The sequence below is a fragment of the Thermobia domestica genome, chromosome 11 (genome assembly GCF_964235325.1).
Source record: "Thermobia domestica chromosome 11, izTheDome1.hap1.1, whole genome shotgun sequence".
Classification (NCBI taxonomy): domain Eukaryota; kingdom Metazoa; phylum Arthropoda; class Insecta; order Zygentoma; family Lepismatidae; genus Thermobia; species Thermobia domestica.
The window spans coordinates 159,793,501-159,820,643 of NC_137464.1; the positions used below are offsets into that span (position 1 = coordinate 159,793,501).

General features: G+C 35.8%; 1 protein-coding gene across 3 annotated transcripts in view; it reads left to right on the forward strand.

Moving 5' to 3' along the window:
- Positions 1-27,143, forward strand: part of LOC145664529 (phospholipid-transporting ATPase ABCA3-like) — a 705,558-nt gene that overhangs the window by 344,856 nt on the left and 333,559 nt on the right. For all 3 annotated transcript variants that reach the window (XM_081731273.1, XM_081731272.1, XM_081731271.1), the window contains exons 16-17: positions 1,090-1,199; positions 6,948-7,400. In XM_081731273.1, the coding sequence (XP_081587399.1) occupies positions 1,090-1,199; positions 6,948-7,400 (563 nt within the window). The remainder of the gene's footprint in view (positions 1-1,089; positions 1,200-6,947; positions 7,401-27,143) is intronic.

Here is a 27,143-nt window from a genome sequence, read left to right on the forward strand (position 1 = left end):
CTAAGCCTAAGAATCGGTTCCAACTGGTAGCAAACCAAGCTCAACTGACGCATATGTTGAAATAGCAGAGAGAGATTAGCAGTGCCTGGCCGTTTTGAGCTCTGGCACTGGAACAACTTCAAATGTGACACCTGAATTTACATATTCAGAAACTAACGTGTCTTCCCGTTGTCCCCATACCCAATATACCCGAGGGACCCGTCGGTCACCGGAGATACGCAGCCCTACAAGTAAACAATCTGTACTTCTAGGCCGGTTCTCGTCACTTCTTGTGAAGATCCTGCTGGATCTCCGTGGTTTCATGGATAGTGAGCGGCATAGAATTAAGCAATGAAGTTAGATGATGATAGACCCAAAAATCTCTATTGAAGTGAGTTTAGCTACGGACACTTAATTTGAAGTACTCACCAGTTACCTTTATAAAAATTGTAGCGGAAGTACCTTAGAATTTTGAAACATGGGAATTTGGAAAGGGCACATGCTAGTTCCTAAGTGAAGTCTTGATCCGACTATTGTAGGTCCCATAGTTTTGGAGCTATGGACCTTTCGAGTTCAATTTTTCATATTTTCGGCAGCCTATAACTCCAAAGGAAGCATACAGATTGGTCTATACTTTTTGTCATATCTTGCTGTCAGGAATCACCTCCCAAACGTTGTCGGTGCTGTTTTGAAACACCTTATATATATATATATATATATATATATATATATATATATATATATATATATATATATATATATATATATATATATTCAAATTTAAAAAACTTTTAGGCACACATTCTCCTTATCCACACTTCCGACTTTCATTAAGTTCTGTACATAACCTTGAAAAAAAACAACACTGATCAATTGCTCCTCAAAGAAACCGGCTGTGTATAATTTAACTCCACAATCGAAATATTTAAACATATGTTTGCTAAAGAACGGAAAACAATTTACAAAAATTCGATTGTGGATTGTTTGATTACATGTAGATTAATAGAAATTGTTGTATAATTTGATGACAAAACATAGTTAAAAAAGTTGTAGACATATGTTTACAAACTCTTCAAATCTTTTTTTAAATTTTTTTTTATTTTTCTGTAGAGAAATGTGTTAAGAAATTAGAAGGCTTTGCTGGTTGCTATCAACAAGTAAAAGGACTTGTTATTAAAATTTGTATTTACTTTTCACGTCAAACGTCTTTTTATGCAGAGGTAAGTTGGTAAAATATACAAAGTTTAGTTTTTGTTAGGTTTCAATTCTTTGGAAACATTAGATTATTATTATTATTATTATTATTATTATTATTATTATTATTATTATTATTATTATTTGGAATACAGAACTTTTACTAGACTGTCCAATGATCAGGAACCTGAACTTCCCGTTTTAACGATAACAACGAATGTTGCGGAAAGTAAAATATTAAGACTACTCATGGCTTTGGATTGATTATTTTAACAAAAGAGACATTGACCAAAGCTTAAAACCCACTTTATTTTCGATAGTGTCTGAAGAAGGGTATGCTAGATATCCGAAACAGTTACAAATTATAATTTAAAATAAAGTGGGTTTTAAGCTTTGGTCGGTATCTCTTTTGTTAAAGTAAAATATGTTCAGAAACATTGAAGGGGTAGTTTTTTTCTGCACTTAAACTGGGAAATAACGCGAATATGATAGATTTGTCAGAATAACACTGAATTTTATCTAATACACGAATAAAATCGCGAAATACAATTATCTCCTTAAAAACCTAGCGTCCCAAGAGCTGGAAACTTATAGGGAGATGGAGAAGATCCAACTTCAAGGGCCTTTGACGTGGGAGATACGGTTTCTATTTCCGGCGGGTGTTGATGTGGTTTCGATTCCATGTTAATCAGTATGTCCCGTCTCATATAGCCTCACTGCTGAAAGTGACGATAAACTCAAAATCAACTCAATTAACCAACTTCAAGGGCTAAGAAAACCTATGTTCCTCTGTAAAAGACATTGTGAAAAAGTCGTTTGTGAATAGAGAACACGTGAATGTCGTGCACTTGAAATTGTATAATGCTTGCGTTATTCAAGCAGTGTTATTAGCTGCCTGGAACATAGGATTTGAACGATTTTTCTCAAAATACAGTGGTGTGATGAAAGTGAGAAGGCAAACTCTCTCAGGACAAACTAGTGAGAGCAGGGAAGAAACTATAAGTTGAATACAAAGTAAAGCATATCGGTATAAAATTGTGTCTGTTGGATGCAAATAAAAATTATTTATTTATTTTATGAAAGTACAATTTGTATTTATTAATGTTTCTTTGAGAAGTTCTCGATGGGGAAGAAAACAATTTTTTTTTGAAGTCACATCATCATCATCATTACAAGTATTCTGCAATTACTGACACGCCACTTGCCGCAACTCAAAGGCTTCCATGTTCCACAGTTTTCCGGTAACCTCTTCGTCTTCACGTACAATTTTTCTGTTTTGATATCGTTCATTAATTGTAGTCTCTTTCGCCCTCCATCTTTATTGCCTGCCACCAAACCCTCTAGCACGTCCTTCATGATATAGTTCCTAGTTCCTTCTTAGCCAATATTCCAACCAATTTTTCTCCGTCTTTTCAATAATATCTAAAATAATAATCGAATTTAAGGAGAGAGTAAAATCAAAAATTCAGGTCACCACTGATAATAACGCGCGCGTGTGTGTGTGTTCTTTTTTTTTTTTTTTTTTTTTTAGATAATTTAAACACGAGTATGAAAATAAAATTACTTCCTTACAATGAGGGCACAATGTAGCAACAAAGAGAGGATCTTATTTTGAAATTTTCACCTAAAGTAACGAAACAGAAAGACACTTCATTTTATAATTTACAATATACAAGACATTTTTGACTCTCCAGTTACTTTCGACTGTAGTAGGAAGTATTTTAAGGTATTTTCATTAAAGCCATTCATTTTTTCATCAGTGGTAGCCCTGGACAAAAGCCCCTTCGCTGAAGATTAACATCTTATTACTAATTTCTAAGGAAATTAATTCACATTTTTCTTACAAGATGTATACAAAAATTAGTTGAAACTTCTCTTTCCGTAGCTTTTAGCGATAAAGAGGTTAACTTCCTTGAGAGCCGCCACTGTTAATAATATAATGTATTTCTCAAGTTTTACTTTGTTTAGTTTATTACTATTGTATGATATAAATCCTGAATATTAAAAATGAAACACGAAGAAGGTAACATAAGAACATAAGTCCGACCTCGCTTTTGCAGAATATGCAGAAAATATGACGACCCAAGTAAAAACTTTAGCAGTGGCCACGCGCTCTAGAAATAGAAACAAGAGTCGAACAGAGACTCATAATTTAGTACTTGAATAATTTCAGTAATGACAGTGTGTCTGGATGGTCGAACAATGTCTTGTCGTGAAATATGTTAGGAATTCAGCGATTTGACAGTAATGGCCGCATTGGTGGAATACAGTCACAGTGATACAAGTGTGGGATCACTGACTCCAAGAGAACAATCCAGTGGCGAGCTAATATTATAATATTCAGTGACTAGCATGTTCCTACTGTAGCATTATATCAAAAACTAAGAGGTCTGACTTCTTGTGCGTATGGTTACCTTATTCTACCCTGAACATTGTCTCATGAACTCGAGATTATTACGCAGTGATCATTGTTTCTTGAAGAGTACCACTTCTGTCTACAGTATAGAGCAGAAGATGATGACTGCATCCGAGTCTGGCGGTACTTTATAGCTGGCTGGGCGAAACCTCTAATTTTGTATTGCCACATCGCTTCGGTCATGAGCGTTATGGTATGTAATGTCCTTGAACTTGTGCCCACTCACATTTAATAAGCATTTACATCCCCTTGCGTCTTCGTCTAGTCAACAGTACAGCAACTGGTTGTTCGACCAACTTGTCACTCCTTTAGTACTGATCCTTCATGGGAATAAAATGAAAGCTTATATTCCCTGGAAAGTAAAGAACAGTATAATAAATAATATCAAAGGGCAGCATCGTTTCTCAATCATGTTTCGTTTATATATGACCGGCTTGGGCGAAGGTGATAGTATGAACCATTTCCGGGAAATGAATGGAATGGGTTTGGAATGAACCATGTAATAGTATGTAGATAGTTTAGTTCGAAAATGTATCTGCAAATGGCAGGAGAAGGGTATTATATATTATGAGTCATTGCATTGAATTACATCGGAGTATAGAGCTTTCTTTCCCAGTTTATTTGAAAGTTAGAAAATGTGAAATATAGTGACCGCAATAAACACATGGTCTTAGTGGGTGGTAATCGGAACTGTCCGAACAGTCGTATCCTCTTAGTAGTGACATTGTAACTTAATGTGTGTCCAACGACGTTGCCACAATTTTGGCCCCCTTACATGATGATTAATGACTTACACATGTGGGTTTTTACTTTCTTTCTTTCTATATAGAGAAGGGAAAAGAACAAACATTGACCAACTTTTCTGCATATATGGGTCATTCCTTCTCAATGAAAGAAGAAATATTCTGTTGAAAGCAGGTTGAAAGTGTCAAATAACAAAGCAACACCAAGCAATCGTATTTTCCAGACTATTTTTTCTTCGCCAAAACATTTAAAACATTCCACTACTTACTCATGTGACGAAGCAGATCAGCTTTTACTCACCCTCCTATTCTCGCCGAGAGTTGTTGTCCAGTTCGAATTTTGTTGGCAACACCAAATTTCGGAGAAAATATCTGTGTCACTACCATGTAGTGAGAGGAGAAGGCTAATAGGTCAATTTTCTATACTACCCACTGAGGCTTTTAAACTCTTGCTTAAATAATACCATTATGTTTCCACGAGCAGCTCATATACAGAAGAGACACTTTTGGTGTTTGGTTTGTAAACCCTTTCCCGATCGTGCTTATATCAACCATGAAACACAACCAAATGTGATGAAAACTTCGGTTGAGTGACGATAACTAGAGGAAACAGGAAATTTCAAATGAGATGGATGGATACCATTTTGTTCATAATAAATGTTGTTATATGATCGATGTGGTCAAAAAAAAAAAAAAAAACAGAGACAGAGGTTTCAGCAAGTAACTCTTTATTATACACTTACAATAATGTGTCAGTGAAAGCATGTAAATGCTGGACATGTACTGCAGACATAGACATCAATGGATTGCACTATCTTGTCCATGTTTAGCAGCTGAGCGCACCTTCCTATGTATGCCTGAGAAAGAGTTTTGCTAATACTGGAAAAAAAGTTCGGAGAAGGTTTTCTTCCACCTCTTGATCAGGGTAACTTGGAGTTTGGTTCCCATCCATTGGCGTAGACCAAAGCCTTGTGAGTTGCCCAGAAATTCTCTATAGGGCGCAGTTGCGGGACACTTCGGGGGTTGTCTCCTTTGCGAACGTCCCGAATTCCCAACTCGTCAAGTTTTTCGACAGTTGCCCTCGCATAATGAGCTGATGCCAAATCAGGCCAAAACACGTATCCCTCATTATTTGGGTAATGTTCCTGTATGCATGGTACCAGTTGGGTCTCGATACACTCCGTTATGTATGTATTCGCATTGATGGCACCCCCAGAGGTCATGAAAAATGGCTCCGAAGCCCTTTGCCATCCTGTTATATTTGATGTCCGGATTTGTATCCTTTCCCTTCTTCGTGAAGTACTTCAACGGCCTGTTGCATTTGAACGGATAATAACTGTCATCATCGACGATGACATCAAGTGCAAATGGACGTTCTCTGGTTCCTTTGGAAAGAGTGGCGGGCCTTTGTCGTTGTCTCTTTGCTTGGCCCTCGTTGACTTTGGGGGCATTTCGCTGCTTTCTTTGAATGTACCCCATGCTTTGCACTACTTTTTTCATCGTTGCATGGTGATGACCATACTTCCGTCCCATCCCCTGTACGATACACCAGGCCTTAATGACATTCTGCTAGCAAGGGACCGCCTTTGGTTTTTATCCAAAGTAATCCTTGGGCGTCCACTTCTCGCATTCCTTTTTGACCCTTCCTATTGTTTTATAAACCCATGATCTGGCATATCCAGCCCTACGAACTTCTTCACCACTTCCGCAACTGGAACATCAGGGTGCAGTTCAAGGAACAATTCAACTTTTTTTCGCCTTTCCTCTTGTTCCGACGCAGCCATAGCTCTGCACGTGTCTGTTTCCTTCTGAGTCTTCCCTGTTTACCTGCCAAGATATCACTGTACACGTAGGCTTGGCTACGCCCACCACCCTGTTCCATATACCAGTGTTGCCACCCATTAAACTTTGTCTCTGTTTTTTTTTCTTTTTTTGACCACACATTAGCACTAGGTTTATCTATCTATATATATAAAAGAGAACGTACAAAATCCTTTGTCCGCTCATCACGCTAATACGGCTGAACCAATTTCTTTCATTTTTGGGGGGTTATTAGGATTTGGACCCTAGATGGTTTTTATCATATCACTTTAATTTTTAATTACCAGTGTCTTGAGATAATTGACCATTCAAGTGTCCATAACGTACAAATCCTTTGTTATTAGTTCATCATAGGTAAAAATAAACGTATTTATATGCAACCCGCATGACCGTGTCACTCGGCGGGTTAACATAAATGACAGGCGATATACAGCGGAAAATAGCTTGAATCTTCTGTTTAAAATTTTTTAATTGATTTGCTTATTTTTACAGACACTTTTACAATATGCCAGCACCGGGATGACCGCAGCGAAGCGGGGCGGGTTAACATAAATGACAGGCGATATAATGTTAACATTTACTGCAATCTTCTATGGTTTTTATCATATCACTTGAAAGCGAAAAAGTAAAAATTATCTAAGTAACAAAGTTTATTGCGTTCCGGGGTGACCGCAGCGAAGCGGGGTGAACGCTGCTAGTCTTAATATACTTTCATAGGCAACTGAAGAAATAAAAAATTTCAGTTTTTAAGGTGATCGATATTGATTTATTTCTACTCTGCTGCTTCTTTTTAGGCTGTTATGAGCATGTTTCTGTTGGTATTGGCAGTTTGCGTGATTTATCCCGGAATTCCAACTCGTGAACATGAAATCAAGCTAACCCCAGATACTTACTCCAAACAGGTGATTTTTTTGAGAGCAGAGGAAGAAATCAAAGAGTTGGTTCACTGGTTGGAACAGTACGTGCCAAAAGACACAACCATTTACTACAGTTGGGTAGAAGAATCGCTTGAAAACATCACGAATATTGCGAAGTCGAACTTTGATGTGTTTACCAGAAGATTCATCGGTGGTGTAATGTTTCGTTGGCTTAAAACGAAGTTCAACGTGACTATCTATCATTCTTATGGACTTACGCACTCGGCTCCTATTCTAATTAACTTGGCAATGAATGCTATTTTGTCAAATTTAATGAATTCATCCGAATATTCAATTTCATTGTCAAACCATCCTCTCCCAAATACTGAGGTAAGGTGAAGTAGATTTATGAAGAGAATATGTATAGATCTAAACGTTTTGAATTTGTAAAGCTAATATCTTTTAAAGTTAAACGTAGCTATTTCTTACTGATTCTGTCCTATACTTTTCTGTGTGGTTCTGTTGTTAATATTGGGTTGCACCCGAGCCTTCATATATCTGTACACTATACATTAATCATCATTATCATTATGATCATTTTTAATCATAATTAAGAGCCATACAGTCGGCGAGAACTATGTTGGCAGTGACGTCAACGCTCTCATTGCAAGTCTACCAAATTACGCTATTCACAAATAGTGCTTAGAAGTAGTGTTGTAAAAAAACTTTTTTTTTTCTGTGAAGTTTTTTTCAATAAAAAACATCGTTCTTTTTCATGTTTTTTTTCAAATGTCTGTTTTTTTTTCTGGCAACTATTATTTATTGATTTACGTTGCAGATTATTGAAATAATCAACAGAACTTGAGTCGAAGCCCTCGTAACTTACAAATCTTTTGTTTCTTTGTACCTATATACTAGCAAAATTGTGTGATTATTCCTTTCGACCCCAGGTCATTTTTGTCGTTTTCCTACATTTCCAGTTAGTGACTTTTTGCTCAAAAAACATTCATTCGATTGATATGGTTAAGGCCTTGCTTTCTAGAAAGTGGATCTGACTATTTTTTGGTGTAAGTTGCATTGCAGTGTTGCCAATGGGTGGGAAATTATTGAGGGAAATGTAGAGGTGAAAATTTACAAAAAATTCCCTAACCGAAATTCAAAATTTTTTGTATCTAGTACCACTCCTGCTATATGGGTTCAAATCACCTAAACGAATCTTTGGTGTATTTACAAGGTACAGTGAAATCCTGAAGTCGCTTGCTTCCATCCAAAGAGGGAAAGAAAAAATTCTGTCATACACATGAAATTTTGACACTTTTTACGCCTCACAAGCAAAAATCAAATATGCCAGGGCTACAGCTTCTCTAATTATCCTATTGAAATTTTTTATAGTGTGTTCTGTAGGGCAAAGAGGAAGCTTTCAGGTAGTGGTACGTTTGTTTCAATGTAGCTAGTAAGAGGGTAATAATAGAGGGGAAAAGGGAAATTTTCCTACTTTTTCACCTAAAAGCGGGAATTAATTGTTTTGGCTGGAAACACTGCCATCAGACAGACAAAAACTATCTGTAAATAAACCTTAGTACTCCAAGAATATATCCTACAAGTATCATGGCGATATATAACAAAGTAAGCATGAAATTTTAAAAAAATCTCATTCTACCTCAGAAATTCACCATTTTCTTACCATTTACAGAACATGGTTTATTATAAACCTCAACTGTACTTTCCCTAATTATTCTAGTGAAACTTTTTATGGTGCGCTGTGTAGGCTAAGGATGAGGCTATTAGACACTGGTACGTTTGTTCGAATATAGCCAACAAGAAGAAAATAATAGAAATAAAAAAGGGAATTTTTTCCAAAATTTGCCCCTAAAATCTGGAATTAAAATTTTCTGTAGCTGGCAACACTACTATCAGACACACACAAACTATCTTAAAATAAGCTTTGGTATCCCTCTAATATATCCTACAAGTATTGTGACTATATCTAATAAAGTAAGCATGTCAATAAAAAATATCTCATTCTACCTTTAAAAAAAAACAGTTATCTTCCCATTTAGAGAACAAGGCCTACTGTAAACCTCAACTGTACTTTCCCTAATTATCCTATTGAAACTTTCTATAGTGCGTTGTGTAGAGCAAAGACGAGATTTCCAGATACAGGTACGTTTGGTCCGATATATCCAACAAGATGGAAATAATAGAGACAAAACATATATTTTTTCCAAAATTTCCCCCTAAAATCTGGAATTAAAATTTTCTACTGCTGGTAACGCTGCTACCAGACAGACGCAAACTATCTTAAATTAAACATTGGTACACCACTAATATATCCTACAAGTATTATGACGATATTTAAGGAACAAAACTTCTAATTACCAAAAATATATTACGGTAAACAGAAAAGTAGGGAAAAACTAGAAAAATCAAGGGTTAGAACCTAAATACGAATTTTTCGTGCGTTCCCTAATTACCCCATTGTAACGATCTGTACTTGCGTTTGTTAAGTAAGGACAAATGTTCGATTGGCGTAAGTTGACTTGCACTCGGACGTATAGGTACGGATTTATAAACAAAAATTTCGAATTTTTTGCCCAAATTTAGGAAAATTTTAATTTCCCAAATTGGCAACACTGCGCACAGGCCCGTCCAATTGATATCAACAGTTAGGTATCCCTCCCAGGTATCTATCTGGCAAGTCTTAAGGAGATCTTTCTACAACGAAGGAAGCTACAGGGAAAAAATAAGTAAAGGAAATTCGAAATCAGAAAATTCTCGAATTTTTGACTGGGGTGAAATTTGATAAGGAAATTCGACACCAGAAGAAAAAAATTAATATGATAAACTATAGTCCAATCATATTTTGCAAGAATAATATCCCGATATCTTAATTAGTGTTCATACAAGAGTGGATTAAACAAATGACACACCCGTGGACCACCTGGACCACCGAGTATACATTTGATTACAGTTTTTGACTACTTACTCGTGTTGTTGTTGTAGTTATAGTCTCGACTAATAATAATATCGTTGTTGTAAACAATAACTTTATAAGGAAAATTTTGTCTCCTTTCTACATCTTAGTTCCAACACATGTTGGTGAGAAATGCAGGGTGTTTCAAAATGAATATCGGGGTTTTAAGTCTTCGTAGTACTTATTACATTTTACGTACAATTATAAGCAATGCATCAAGTAAAAGAGCACCTCAAACAGTCTTTGCTGCAGGTGTTCAATGTAAGATTCATTCGTCACACGGCACACATCTAGTAGATAGGCGAGAAAGGCCCATAAACTTTCTGCAATATGGCACAAAACACATTCAATTTAGAGGAGTCTCGTTTCAAGTGTACCATCTCCTGAGGATTTGCTGACGGCCAGATACAAACATTATGAGTGTTCACATTAGCTCTTAGGTGAAATGTCGATTTATCACTGAAGACGACACGATCCAGAAAATCTTCATTGTTATGCAGCAATATTTCACTTGCGAAATTGGCACGTGAACCGTAGTCTGTAGGCTTTAGACCTGTAGCAACTCCAAACGATAAGGACGTAGTTGCAAGCGTCTCCTTAATATTCTTCACACAGGCCGTTGCACTGTACAGATTCAGTCTTTATTAAAACACAAAAAAACTTTCTGCTCTCTAGTCTCCATTTTTGCTGCTTGCTCTTTCTAACGGCTGACAGAAGAAACAATGCATGTACATGCGTGCGTACAAATCTGTTTGAGTTGCTCTTTCATTTGATATAATATTTATAATTGTAAGTTTATTGTAATAGATACTACAAAGTTTCAAAACCCTAAATTTTGAAACACCCTGCATTACTTCAAATTGTGTCATCCTATATTCATGTCTTTTACATACATATCATCAGGGCCGGTTCTAGTCAATTTGTCGCCCCATGCAATGGCATAATTTGCCGCCTCCCCCTTTCTCCAGAAAGAACAAACCTTAAAAGTCATGATTTTAAGTATGCTACTCCAGTATGAACAACAAAGGTGAGGGGTAAGTGCAGTTGCATAAATACTTACTAAAAATGCAATCCCGTTGTGTCTGTTTTTTTAAATAATCTTTTATGTTAGTGAAAGATAAAGCAAACACACCTGCAGAGGAAAGATGGTAATCCTTTTTATAGAATTCACTATCGAGCTTCAATCTCGATGTATCAGTTTGCAATTCCAGTGCAACTAGCTCTTTTATCTTTATTTCTTGATTTCTTTTCTATATTTGTTAACATTAAAAAAAACTTGTTTCTATCTTCAGTGATAAGGAACTTGTTTCTGACAAAAACAAGACAAGTTGTCATATCAAAACTGTGATAACTTACTAAATGGAACAGATATTCACTACTATTCGAGAATTGAATTCTTGCATTTGGCAACAATCAAGCAATTTGTGCTCGGATTTATTCGACCATTTGCTTTAGCATTGTCCATGTGGCCTTAAACTAATGCAACCTAAACATAATTTATGAATGTAGTATTCAAATAGAAGGTCAGCTTAGTAAATGTAACTACCATCATCATGAAGTCTGTTTCCAACGAGAAATATTTAATATAAATAATATACTTATGACAGATTTTGCCGGACCATCCAAACTTGCCGCTCCACGCAAATGCACGTGTTGCATATGTGGTAGAGCCGGCTCTGCATATCGTATATATCTAGTCGACAAATTGTTTATATATGAGATTTACAAAAATATTATTAGGCAAATTAGTATTAGTTTTTACCTTTAGACAAGTTATTTGAATTTTATACTTTTCGTGACATTATTTTCGTACCTATTAAAAGCCTGCTTTCACGAAAAAACAAAATTTCATTTCTACTTTTATTTCTTAGTTGATATTGATGAAAACGGCTGAAACCCGAATTGTTAATAGGTATGGTATTCATGTAAATTGTAAAATATTTGTAGCGTATCAGTATCTAGCGTTTAATTTATGTTGCATTTTACGGTGATTATACCTACATAAAACTATTTCATACTTAAATAGACGTAAGATGTATTACAAATGACTATTTGAAAAAAAAAACGAAATTTAGAAAAAAACGAGAGGCAATGTTTTTTTCTAAAAAAAAACGTACATTTCTGAAAAAATACGAACGTTTTTTTTTCTATTTACAACACTACTTAGAAGGCGTACTGAACGCTTCGCACGTCGCGTCGTAACTGCAGTTTAAAAATATGCTGGTAGCAAACTATGGGAGAATTTAGATAACAATGTATTTGTGTAATTCTAATATATATGAGCATTGTTATGACAAAGAAAAAATAAGATTACACTAATAATTATCAGAATATTTTAAAGTGTACACAATAAATCATAACAATAAACGTAGAAATATTTTACTCTTACCTTTTTTCTATGATTGGTGAGCACCCGAGATCGTCTGAATCGTCGCAATAAGTTCCAGGCCCGTCATTGTCTGTTACAGATCGATCGGATTCTGAATGGCTTCCAACACTCACAATTAAATTGTCAATCCGTTCATCCATAAGACAGTCCTTTCCCCCGTAAAACGGTTCCAATTTACGCGAATTTTCAACAACCTTCCTCCAGTCTTCTTTCGTTACTTGTTTGAAAGCTTTTCAATAAGCTTCTCTACACCTTGTCTGATAAAAGTTTTGTAATTGACATCTACGTATTTCTTCACGTTTGCCCATATTAATTCAATAGGGTTAAGGTCAGTATGGTACGGTGGTAGTCTTATTACTTTATGTCCTTTGCTTGTTGCAGTTTCAATAATAACATATTTTACATGTTGATGTTTGTTTTTCTTTATCAATTCATAAAGTTCAAGTTTCAAGAAATCCGGGCTATGGGATATATTATGAGCCGATAACCAGGACAACATTTCTGATTTTCTGCTATTGGAAGTTATAAATTTTTCAATTTGTTTGTTATGGAATGGAGCATTGTCAAGAATGATAACTGAGTTTTCTGGCAAATTTGGGATGAGTTGCTCTTGAAACCACGAAAAAGAAATATCGCCATTCATGTCACCATGATAATCTCCAGCGCTTGATTTAAATAAAAAGACCAGCTTTGCACCTTCTACAAACCCGTTTTCACTACCGGCATGAATGAACCGAGGACCTTTTCCAGTCGGAACTCGTAACCCTCCAGAGCGCCCTGAGTCCAACCACACTTTAAGTACAGTATGGTGCGTGTGAACGAACTTTGATCCAAGTAAACAAATTCTCTTTAAGGTTCGTTTACGCGCAACCTCCTCACTTCGCGTATATACATTTATGTTGCTAAACGACAATATCGTTTCTTTCAAGAAGTAGTTTTCTATTCCCAATAGAATGTTTTAAACCCAAAACCCAACTTGCGTAGTATTTGTCGTAATGCTCACTCAGAACCCTTGAAGTTAATGTTTTTCTTAAGTTCACACAATAATTTATTTACGCTCACGAAAATGCCTTCAGTTTACAGGTTGTGAATTGTTCTACGAATTACTGCTTCATCGAAAGAATATAAATTTCTTTGTCTTTTTTTTGGACATTTGGTCTTGCTTTACCAGGTCTTGCTTTACCAGGGTTGTCCTGCATTTAGACTTTTCTCCTTCTCTTTCACAATTCGCCACACTTATCTCCCACTGACACATGTTGCTCCGGAGGTTTCACGCACACTATCAGATTTATTATTGTTTGCTACAAAATATTAAAAACAACGTCTCTTTCATCTCTATGCAACGGCTTGCCTTTCTTTATGGCAATATCACCCATTCTTATACACAAAATTTCAAACACGAGAAGTAAACAAAGGATTCGCAACTCTCACCAGTCACCACATATTGTATAGCCGTACAGAAAGAAAACACGCTCTTTTCAGTTCATTTTGTTTCGCTTTTTTTGCGTGTGTGTGTGTTTTTTTTTCCTGGAAGCGCTGTTCCTGTGTCCTATCCGAAAATGTTAGGATTTTTAAGCTACATTCACTAACCACCACGCTCTGTTTTCGTGCGCAAGAAACACGTTCACATATCATCCTCTATTCAAGGACCGTTATAGGTAAAAACATGGGGTGTCTTTAAAATAAACTTTGGATTTCCCTTTCCAGTTCGTCCACTGCATATTTGTGACTATCTTCAATAGAACGGAAGTATGTAGCACGTTGAAATCTGAACGTTGTTAGAACAGAATAAATACTAAGTGGCTATCATTTAAAATTATTTTCCACATACTTATAATATAAAATTTAAAAAAAAACACTTATATTCTTTATGAAAGTTATATAGATGGAAAAACAGAAAATATGGCATTTATGTCTTCTCGAACTCAAGTTATCATTATACAAAGATGACAAGTATATTTGTCAGAAACAAATATCCCATTTCAGTTCATTACCTTTCGCTTTGCTGTTGTGGAGAACACAGCTTGCTTTTAAGTTGGTATTTGTGTTCGCATATTTTCTCTTTCCTGGGATTGGACGTTGAATTGAACGAAGCGTCTACTTTAACCAGTTGGACTGCATTTGAGCAATAGCGGTGTCTACGTCACTGCCAGGACAATTCACGGGCACTAATTACTTACATTTAGCTTCTTTTCTTTTTCAATTTTTGTGTTTGACTACGAACTTCTGGCGGTCGGACAAATATTAATGCTCAAATCTAAGTCTGGTTACGTTCTTACCCTATTTTGAGATAAGTAAATTAGTTTTTAAGTTGAAATTAAATCTCTCAATAGTTTTAAATCTGCAATCCTGGACATCTATTGGCGTCAGGTTGGCAGGTTGGCTGCCTAGCTAATGGCATATCTTAGCGTGATCGTTTACTATTAGAAATTAGGGTGGTGCACTAACATGCTTTTATTTTATAAATAATTTTACGGGTGGTAATATTGAAATTAAGTTTCAATATTGCTGCACCGTCAACTAGAATGCTTGGGATGTAACTCAGATATAGATAAAGTTAAATAGATCGGACAACGCTCGTTTTGTAAACATAGTGAAATAAAAAAGATAATTTCTTTAAAAAAATGAAATGTTGAGAAAGGTTTTCAGGTGAAAGGTTTGGAAAAGCATAAACGCTTGGAATCACAGTACCTATTGACACTCCGTATCTCGGCTGGGTTCCTTGTCATCCTCCTACAGATTAGTGCTGGCTGAATCATTGTTCTGCGTTAAACGTGAAATAGTTTGATTGGATTAACCTCAAAGTGACTGTATCTCAGACTAGCGTTATTGCTCGTAAGCCGATCGCAAGGCTGACAGACTTTTAGCGACAACGATTATCTGTCCAACCGACTAAATCTCGACTGATTTTCTAGCCACTGGGCTAAAGTCTCCTGTAGAATGAAACTGCTGGACCAAAAAATCACTGATAGATTGTTCGTGATGAATCTTTCCGGCTTACTCCCTGCTTACGGGTTTCGCTGGATTTTTAAAGTCAAATTTCCTAGTGTTGTTGCTGAGTTGGGCCTCGTGTTGACAGGCAATTAACATCATAGATGGTTAGATAATCGGGAAAGGAATTTTCTCACAAGGGAACATTTTATATTGATAGTAGCATTGCGCAATCAAACAATGCGCAATCGATAGAGGAGTGAAGAAAAGTGAGAAATTCGAAGTTTTAGGGCCGAAACCCAGAAACACAGGAGATACAGAGGAAATAAGAATCTTGAATCATGTGAAGGTAGCAATGCAAAATATACACTGACACAGAAAGAAATTTAAAATGATTAAAGTAATCAAAATCACATTTACACAACAGTTCAGTAAGCAAACATTGTACCCATAGACATGCTCAATAACATCGTATGTCATACAGTGTTGTCAACTGAGCACAAAATGGAGTTTTGTTAAATGACAGGGAACACAAATTATAACATCTAAGAAATCTTATTATGAGTAGAACCATACCTGTGTACAGTGTTGCCAATGTTTGAGGATAGACCTATATGAATCTTCGATGTAGAAGAGTACATACACTACACGATCGAAATGGCGTCCCCTACATGCTCTCAATAAGCTGCGCCACTGGGCAAATGCCCCGGATTGATCCCATAAATCCGTCCATGCATCTAACTTACTGTAGAATTCCAACTACTACTATGTTACAGAACACTCCAATCGGAAATGGAACATATGCAGCAGTAGCGAGCCTGCAGACCTCTTGGTCCTCCAAGGGCATGGACCATTTCAGCTTATTTGCTGTGTTTTGGTACTATTCTGACATTTTCCTTTCACAAAAATGCTTCGACACTGTGCTACGTCCGTTATTTTTGTACTTCAGTAATTATATTCTTGTTTATGTTCTCACATTTTGGTTTCAACTAGTTCGAATCGTATACAGTATGTATTCTTCTACATTCGAGATTTATATAGGAATTCATATAGGACTATCTTTAAGGGGGCCGCGGTGGCTCAGTGGTAGAGCGTTCACCTCTGGTGCTAGGGGTCTCGGCTTCAAACCCTGCTCCAGCCAAGTGAACTTTGTGGTGAACAAACACCGTGTGCGTGGGTTTTCTCGGGGTTATTCCGTTTCCTCCCACTTTCTTCATTCCACCATTTCATTCATTACTCATCATCACCGTCTCCTTTAGCCTAACCGGCATAACTGTGGGACGTAAAACTAAAAAATTTCATTTCATTTCATTTTCAGGACTATCTTTATACGTTGGCAACACTGTACATCAAGACTTCACAGATATGGTTGTACCCATAATTAGATTTGCTAAATGTTATAATTTGTATTCCGTGCCATTTAACAAAACTTCATTTTGTGCTCAGTTGGCAACACTGCATTACATATGATGTTATTGAGCATGCCTGTGGGTACAATGTTTGCTTACTATACTGTTGTGTAAATGTCATTTTGATTACTTTAATCATTTTAAAGTTCTTTCTGTGCCAGTGTATATTTTGCATTGCTTTCTTCACATGATTCTAGATCGTTCTTTCCTCTGTAGCTCATGTGTTTCTGGGTATCGGCCCGTAAAATTTTGGATTTCTCATGTTTCTTCACTCTTGTATCGATTGCTCATTGTTTGATTGGGCAATGCTACTATCAATATAAGATGTTCCCTTGTCAGCTTTTATTACATAAAAATGTACACCGACACAACTAACAATGCATAATGTAAACAAACACTTTTTCAATTCTGCAAGAAATCATTAAAATACGGAAGAAAACAACATGAAATCTCAGACTAAAATGTATTTCATTACTAAGATCTGCTTTTCCGTGTGTTGTTATTCTCAATTCTAGCAAAGAGCTTTATGTAACTGAAAAGAAAGAAAAAGATCAGCCTCACAAAAATAATGTCAACTTACTTTCAATGAGTAAAGTTCCTCGTTTTCAAATCAATCAATAGTTCGATGAGTGGGTGATCAATACTAATCAATAAACGATAAATACTTATATTTTCACAATAGTGTAACGAAATTATTTCGTTCTGTATACAATTAATATATGCACTAAGAATATAATGAAGTAATCAGTTATATCTATTAAGCAAAATTAGTTAGTTATCTACTCAGGAAAATTACATATATTTTCAGAATTAATTTCACAGATAAGCAAATTATAGTCATCTCCTTTTATGCAATGTTTTTACTAAGCAAGTCTTACAAGCTATAAAGAAAACACCGAACATCGCTATTTACAATGTATTGTATATAAGATTACAAAAACTGTACAGGATTCATACGATATTCTGCTGGCGCGTATTTGTTTGTTCAAGCAAAGTCATATAATAATAATAATAATAATAATAATAATAATAATAATAATAATAATAATAATAATAATAATAATCACCTGTTTATCTGTCGTATTGCTGATAGAAACTATGCTGATATATAACCTTACTCACTGACGCGCCAAAAAATGCACGGTACCGGAAGGCTATTGTTATATTAATAAAAAAAGAATCATTATGAAAGATAAGGGAATGCATAGGAAATAATTAAAATGACGAATTTGAAGTAATTAAAATATAATTTAAGAAGAGGATTAAAAGCATCATTACTTAAATAAGCATTATGCTAAATATAAATAAAGGTATATTTATTATTTGATGAAAAATGTAAGGAAATTACTTAATTACTTCATTTTGCACACGATTATTATTCTAGATTTACTTGCTAATTACCAATATATATATATATATATATATATATATATATATATATATATATATATATATATATATATGTGTGTGTGTGTGTGTGTGTGTGATATTAGTATGCAGATGTACATGTTAGGAGTAAGCATACCCTATTTATTGCATTTTTCATAATTTAGGTGCGTTATGACTACACACTTAGATGTACGTATCTAAAAACTACAGAATAATTAAAATAATTATTTTGTAACTACCAAGAAAATATTTTGACGCCATTTTAATAACTGTTACTATCGATCAACTTCTATTGTAATCTTCATTATCGTTCTAATAGGGTGGGTCATAAGGTGTGGACAGAAAAATGTTGTAATAGTTAATTTGCATTGATATAATATTAATGATTATTTACGTAAACATAATAGATAAATCTCTGTTATATTTTAAGGTACCAAATTTCACAGAAGTAAATCTCCACGTTAAGCGGGTTTGTATATCCAGGCTCCTAACTATGAAAACATTTAAGGTCACTCCAACTCCAATCATTTCACAGATTCAATCTGTTGTATATAAGTTATTAGGACGTAAAATTGAATGTAAATTATACGAAAAAGACTTTTATGCATTGCAAGACCTGTAACGCCCAAATATTCACCACAAACTTATAGTCGTATCGACATAAGTAAAAAAAGTGTGGAGCAGGAAACCGCTTTACACAAAAATCTAAACAAACTCAATGAAGACGTACGAACTTGTCGAGCGGTTTAGGTCAATTGTCTATCAATCAGAAGTTTATGTGTTCAAACCCTGTAGAAAGTATTCGTTTTGTTTTGTTTTCTTAAAAGTGTATTCCTATTTTCATCAGAAGACTGAGAACATTTCTTTGAATAAATCTTTGGCAACTACTTTTCTCTCGAATTCGATTAGAAGGGAACATTATATGAATTGCAAATCTAAAATCCACAGCTGAAAACAAAATATTAAGTATGTTCAATATTTCATTATTATCCTTTGATTTGTAATGAAAAACTAATTATAAGCATTGATGATTTCAGAATATTCTACCCGGTCAATGGTCAATATATGAATGAGAAAAACTGATAAAACATTATTTGAGCATAGTCGAAGATATGGCCACGAAGGGGAAAATTTATGTCGACAGGGTCTCAAATTCTCCCACTGGTCATGCTCTGAAATCATCACTGTTTGAAAGGTTTCCTTAACAAATACCTAGGTAGAATATTACATTTATTTCTCGTTCTACGTTTTGAAATGGCAAAATCATAATTTTAAAGAGAATTATAATACAATAAGCATAAAGATTTATAGAACTAATGAAGTAAATATTATTGTGTAAGTTATCGATTTCTAATCGGATTAAAACTAGAATATTCGTTTGCATCGAAGTTTAAAGTAAATCCTCTCTCTATATAATTCTTACTGGAAAGCATGTTTAACTCCAATTACTTAATATTTTTAACAATATATTTTTATTATAATATTTTTACTATTCAATGTCGTATACACTTCATTTCCCAAAGCAAAACCTCGCAAATGTATAGTGGGCAAGTGAATATTATCAAATAAATTATCATTTAGTTTACGTAAATACTGCATCGCCTGATTTGAAACTTCGTACTTTAACAAATAATAATAATAATAATAATAATAATAATAATAAAATCATAGCCATATCTTAGGCTTGTTTAATAAATGAATTCAACGTGGTCTCTATTCAAAGTTCTATTTATTCGAATCCGATTTATTCGATTACAAAGAGCAACTTCGAGAACAGGTAAAGAAAAAATGTTACTTTGGTGGGACTGGAACTAACCTTTAAGAGTTCCTTACAATTTACAGACAAGTTCCATAGATACTTTGTTTCTTTTATTTAAGTTGCCTAATTCACTGAACGTATCTGAGTAAATTGTCCCTATTTTATAGTCGGTTATACACGTTTTACAATCATTTCCTTTAAGATTGAATGACAGAAAGACGAATACAAAAACTAGAGATGCAAGGGCTCGGAAAAAACCGGCTTTGTTGAGAACAATTAAATTGATAAAGCAGACTTTGTTTCGCGTCTCTATAACACAAAAGTCATTTAATTAGTGGTTGATGCCGGTAATAATATAAAACCTCGAAAATAAATCACGAATTTCGAAAAGATATTTCAAACAATTTTACTTCAACATATTTACATTATGAATTCCAAAGGATTAACCAATGTATATAATAATTTTTTTTTTAACCTTCTATATAAAAATGTAAGCAGAGTTGGCAAGAAACATGGTTGTTCTTGAAAATGCCTAAAACCCGTTTTTTGGGGGTAGTTTAAACCAGGTTTTTTGATTTAGATATTTTGTTTTATGTATTTATATTACATATTCACAGAAATAAGTTTGTTTCGCCTTGGTGTTATTATGCAACAGCGGAGTTATGCTGGAAGAAGTCCCATAAGCTTAAACAAGTCCGGTCAGTAAATTTCTGAAATTAAGAAACTCCAGCCCTAGCCATCGTGAAAATCCCGTCATTACTTTAAATGTAAAACAATAATGGGAAAGTCCTGTTATTGCTTTGCATGTAAAATTTAAAAGTCAACGTATCATAATCAGTACACTAAAACTGAGGTATTAAATTACAAATTTAGTATATAGATATTGAAAATCCAATCCAAGCTGATGTTGGAAGCTACGTACGCAATCCGATAAATTTTGCCAATTTCTTTCAATATATTTAAGCAACCTTGGCTTCTTTATAAAACAACAGGCATTCAGGCATGCAGAAATATATAATTTGGTTTCGTTTCGTATGTTTAGGCTTAACATCCTTACGTAATACCGAAGTTATCAAGGAGAGGATTTTCGCTTAAAGTGACATCCGAACCGCTACTTGTTTACACATGAAAGAAGGGTTGTGGTTCGACCGAGAATTGAACATTGGACACCTTGATTAAAAGATGAAAAGGAAATAAAACTCATATAGATGGTTTGATATGTGGAAACGTCACCATGAAGTTCACACGATTCGCATTTTTCGTTCTTTTTAATTTTTTAGTTTAAACCAGTTATAAAAAAAACAGCTGGTGTAAACGAGCCAACCCTAAAAGAAAAAAATCTTTTAAAAAAATATACAAATAACTAGCAAAATTGTATGTAGTATTTTTACTTATGATACACTTAAAGGCTGCACATCTAGAATTTTGGTTCTGTATATTCTTGAAATTCTACAGTTAAGTTTTTTGAAGTTTTCTGAATTTTTAACAAGAGGGATTCAACATATCATTACGGAACTCCCTTCCCCCCAAAAGGACTACGGAATATATCTAAGTTAAGCTAAATACAACTGCACAACAAACATGACGGAGAGGTTAGCGTTTGCGCTTCTGTCGGGAAGTCCGGGATTCAACCCAGCATTCGACCATTCTGACAAAGCTTTCCTTCATTCCATCTGTGAATGTATGGAAATAGTGTGTGTACTGTGAGTTGGCCGACTTCCTTTCTTATTGTTTTTAAATCGTTGTTATTACTAATTACCAGCAGTGACGGTTTTGCAAAGGTTAGGGGGTCGGTCTTTCGGACTGAAGCCTGTTCCCCAAAGTTGCGGAATGTCTAAAACAAACGAAATGTCTATTAGTTATGCCTTTACTCATAAACTTTAAGCTCGCGTCAAATAAAAATTACGAATGTTTAGAAAAACTAAACATTAGTAAGAAAAAAACCCTGCCAAAATACTTTTCTAAATTCGCCACTGATTCTCAGTATAAAATGATCTTCAAAGTTGTATCCGGAAGATTATTGCTAAACATATAAACGAAACGAAGTATTAGTTATGTCTGTACTCATAAACTTCAAGCACCTCCCAAATAAAATTAGGACTTTTTAGAAAATGAAACAATCAGAGAAACCCCTCTCAAAGTACTTTTATAAATTCGCTACTGATTATTTGTATAAATTGGTATTCAAGTTTGTATCCGGAGAATTATTGCTAAATCATTGAACAACTACTGTATAACAGAAATGTGAAAGTACGGTTTGACTGACATATTGAAAAACGTACGCTTTGACGGATATATAGAAAAACGTAAGTTTAACTCTTGTGCTAGAAGATAGAGTACTACGCTCCTAGAAATGAAACACGGATGACAAACTAAAATGATCTAGAGAAGAAAAAAAATATCGATACCTCAAAAGTTAAAATAAAGTTAAATAGTATGTAAAATTGCCCTCAAATACTACATTCTTCATGTTAGCTTTAATTCGTAAAACATGTGCTCCATCCATCTTGATGGTGAATTTCAGAGCGAAATATAGCATTTAGGTCATGGAATTCTTATCTAACTATAGAATATACTATAAGAAAGCTATTTAGATAGAAAAATCATGGAAATGAAAAAAGCCAAAATTTCCAAAATTCTAGTCTTTTTTTCAAAAAAGCCAGCTTTTTATGTGAAAAAAACCATCGATTCAAAAAAGACGGCTTTTCTGCATCTGTAACAAAAACATCTACAACAGTTAAAGTCCAAGGTTCCCCCAACGGGAATCGAACCCGGGAGGCCGTACACCAAAGGCACACGTGCTAGCCACTGGACCAGCTTTTTTTTAACTGTTTATTTACATGCTTAGTAGTACATAAAGATCACAGGAAGATTTAACATAAAAAAACTCACCAATACATATTGATAGTATATACTAAAGACCAGACGATTAAGTTAAGACTGTTAAAAAATTAGCAAAATATTTCCGCTTACGAACAATAGAAATGCTGGTAGCAGAGGATTTTAGGAAAGCAAGGTAAAGATCAGTGTGATAAGGTCCGGGGGTGGTTAACAAATAGACAATAGTGTGTGCCACAAACCAAATAACAGTATTATTCTTTGTAACAGGGTAGTAATTAAAATCTGGGTAAAGTATTAAAGCAGTGGCACGAAAAGAGGAAGGAGGAAGACGGCATATTTTGCTTAAAAGTACACAGAACTGCTGCCAAATACTAGTGACTGAGGAGCAAGTTTCGAATCTATGACTAAGAGAGTCAGGTTGTTGGCAAACATTACACAAGTTATCAGCACCAATGTTTAAGTGATACAAACGTTCTTTTGTTTCATATGCGTTATTAACAATAACATACCAAAGAGATTTGTGGGTATAGTTCAGAAATTTAGCATGAACATTACACCAGATACGAGACCAGTTATGAGAGGGTTGCTTGACTATTATATGTGGTGTAACTGCGGGATGAATGTTTAAATAGTACCAATACAAGTCCTTAACAGACATGCATTCTATTTCACATTTTGTCAAAAGTGCATAAGCCATGTCTATTATGACGTCTTTCAGGTGAGGATATTTCCAACTCCACGGGAAGGCATTGATAGGTCCCTCAAGGTCAATACAGGTAAAACACACTGCAAACACCGCTGCAGAGACAGTGCTGTGAGTAGAACACGCGACCTGACAGCTGTGATGTAACAAGAGAGCTTTGGCTTGAATGTTTACATCTAGAAAGCCAATGCCCCCGTCCTTGGAAAGCAAACGTAACTGAGTGGAAGAAACACGTAATAATTTGTCGTGCCAAAGGAAAAACAACGCAGAACTATGTAAGGAGCGGGCGATATTGTGGGGGAGGGGATAAATCTGGGCGAGGTGCCAGAGTACGCTATACCCAGTCTGTTTAAGAAACAACATTCTGCCTAATAAACTAAAATGACGATGTTTATGAAAATAAAGAATATTTTTAATTTTTGCAGCAACGTGGGCAAAGTTAGTAGTAATGGTACGTGTGGTATTAGGAAACCATTCAATTCCTAGTATTTTAAGAGAGTCGACAACCGCAAAATAAACCCCATACTCTTGAATACAATTGTCATTTAAACACATAATTTTCGTTTTACTGTCATTTAATTTTGCACCAGATATTCTTTGATACTTGGTTAGTAAATACAGAATATGTTGAATTTCTACAGGGCTGTTCACGAAGTAGTGTGTGTCGTCGACATAGCTTTGTGCAACAATTTTAGTATTATATACAGGGACCCCTGGTAAAAGAGATTGAACAGAAAATAACAAAGGAGCCAGAGATAAACTAAATAAAATACTGGACATGCTATCGCCTTGAAGGATTCCGTTATTAAAAGGAATCGCTACACTTAAGCCACCATTAATCTTCATCTTAGTGATTCTCTGAGAATAGACACCTTTAATCATAGAGATAAATTTGTCACCAAAACCAAAGCGAGTTAACACATTAAACAAATATTGATGCTGAATTCTATCAAAAGCCTTAGAGTAGTCCGTTGAAAGAATAGCCACTGTATGATCAGTTCTACACTCATAATATGCTATAAAATCTCGAAGATTGGATAGCGCTTCATACATACGGCGAGTCTGTCCATGGCCATATTGACAGGGGTTTAAGAGATCTTCAATGTATGTTTTCATTCGCAGAGTGAGGCAACGGGTCAAAATTTTGAGGTCCGTACACAGTAAGCTGAGAGGTCGAAGGGCATCAACGTCATGGGCGTTTGCATGTTTGGGAACCAACACAGTGATACCCGTTCGTAAGGAGGTTCCTAAAATGCAACTATCACGATACTCGTTAAAAAGGTCAGTGAGAAAGGGAGCAAGGATGTCAATAAAAGTGACATAGAATTCCACGGGCAAGGAGTCGACACCAGTGGATTTGCCTCGCTTACCAAGTTTAATGGAGGTCATGACCTCGTCTACCGTGAAGGGCTGGCTAAGACGCTCCCTGTCACCATCGGTTAAGGTAGCTGGTATGTGTTCAAAAAGAGTATCATCACTGACAAACAAAGAAGGCGTGGCATAGAGATGTTTAAAATGTTCTATAAGATATGCAGTCACGCGAGGTCCCTCATATAAATGTCCATCGGGGTCTTTAAGATGCGAAATCAGCTGTTGTTTACCTCTACTACGTTCTCGCTGTACGTGGACAGTACTAACAGATTCTGTGGAATCAGTCGAAGGAATCTTGCTACGAACAATATGGCCGTACATACGTCGGCGATGCATAGAGAGAAGAAAAGCCTTGATTTGATGAATTTGAGGCCGAACAGATTCTCATTGAGCCTGCGCCTTCACATAGTCCCGTAAAAGCTTAGAATAATATGCATACCGTTCACAGAAGGCCTGATGACGATGAATACTGTATTGTTTACTAACAAAACGAAACACAAGTTTTACACGTTTCTCCCAAAAGTTCATAAAAGTACCTTTATAGCTGCGTTTCTCCTCCATTAAGGATGCCCACTCAGCACCGATGACAGATTGATAGTCCGCTTCAGCGAGGATCGACGTATTAAAATACCACAATCAATTACTTTTAAGGAATTTTGTTACAGGTAAATTGATAGTCATAACGACACAATAATGATCACTAAAAATCACAGGTTCAATTTTGATGTCCTTGACGTAAGGCAATAAGATGCGGCTGACGTAAATTTGATCAAGTCTCGAGGATGAATGCGATGTCCAAAAAGTATGACCCGGAACGCTGGGAAAATAGAAACGCCACACATCGACGAGGTCATGTGTTTCAATCACTTTGTGGAGGGAAGGTGAGAAGGGGTAATGGGGCTGGGCATCTATCTCTGAAAGTACTGCATTTAAGTCTCCAGCGAGGATACAGGGGTTGGACCCATTATATAACGCCTGCATGAGATCAGTTTCGAAGAAATTGTTCCGTGCCCTAGTTTGAGAGTTCCCAGCAGGAGCATAACTGTTACATAACCGTATAGTCCGTAGTGGGCCCACAGTAAGTCTATCAGTCAGAGGAGTAGGATGTTCAAGAAAGTCTATATCACTTCTATATATAATTGCAGTTCCTAAGCCTTGGGGATTAAAATTAGAGCACCAGGAGTGAGTAAAGAGGTTGGAAAATTCAGGCAAAGCCACTTCCTGTGTGAAGAGGATATCTATCTCTGCTTTACGGATGAAATCACTCAAAGCATGTTGCTTAACCAAGGAACTTAAACCGTTTAAGTTTAGAGTGGCGATACGAAAACTATACATTTGGATCCACCAAAGAAAAAAAATTGTAGAAAGGAGAAAGAAGAGGACATTAGAGAGAGAAGGGATATTACGAAAGATCCGATGCACTGTCAATCCCTTTCCTAGGACGAGATTTTGAACGGGTACGAGCGGACTCTACAATATAACTATCTTGAGACTTTATTAACTTCAAAGAAAAATCACTATCGCCACTTTCAGGTTTCTTTTTCTTGCGCCGGGTTTGGGACAAAAACACATTTTCACTTGCACTAAGGTTACTAGCAGTAGAAACAACCACATCACTGGGCAAAACACTATCACTAGTAGGTGGGGCGTTGACACTAGGTGGGGCACCAGAAGGGGACAGAGAGGTGAGAGTTGTCACATCAGATTGGCGGTGCACAGAGGGAACGTCATCACTGTTGAGAACACGTTGGTCAGTAAACCTGTATCAGGTTCCTGTGGAGGCGCAACAATATGGTCATCACTAATGGGAGGGGCCTCTTCAATATTCACTGTGCCGTTGGCAGAATCCATAGTATCAGAAGTCGACGGAGTTGTATGCATCATGGAATCACAAGGAAGGTGCACGGGAGGATCGGGCGATTTGACAGCAGGAATGTCACGAGGCGAGGTCAAAAGTGGGAAGGTGTTGAAATTAAGTAATTCTGGTGTGGGCGTTGCGGAAGGAAGATTAACAGGAGCAGGGCGTGACAAAGGGGAAGATCGGAGTACGGGACGAGAGGATAGGGGAAGGGTACTAGAGCGACGCTTATCACAATCTTGGAAAAAATGTAGAGGACTATCACAGAAACTGCATGTCTTGATTTGACCATTATATGTGACCCACAATCGTAAACCTGCGATTGTCACATAGGAAGGTATGGAATGCTTAATGTTCATGCGTATCAACTTCCTGCCAGTACGAGTTTTATAAATGTGACCTGCATCATAGTATTGTCTTCAATATGTTGCACCTCGCCGTACTTAGAAAGCACACTGACGATTTTTGCATTATCTAGTTCACTAGGACATACGTGTAGTTTAACTAAT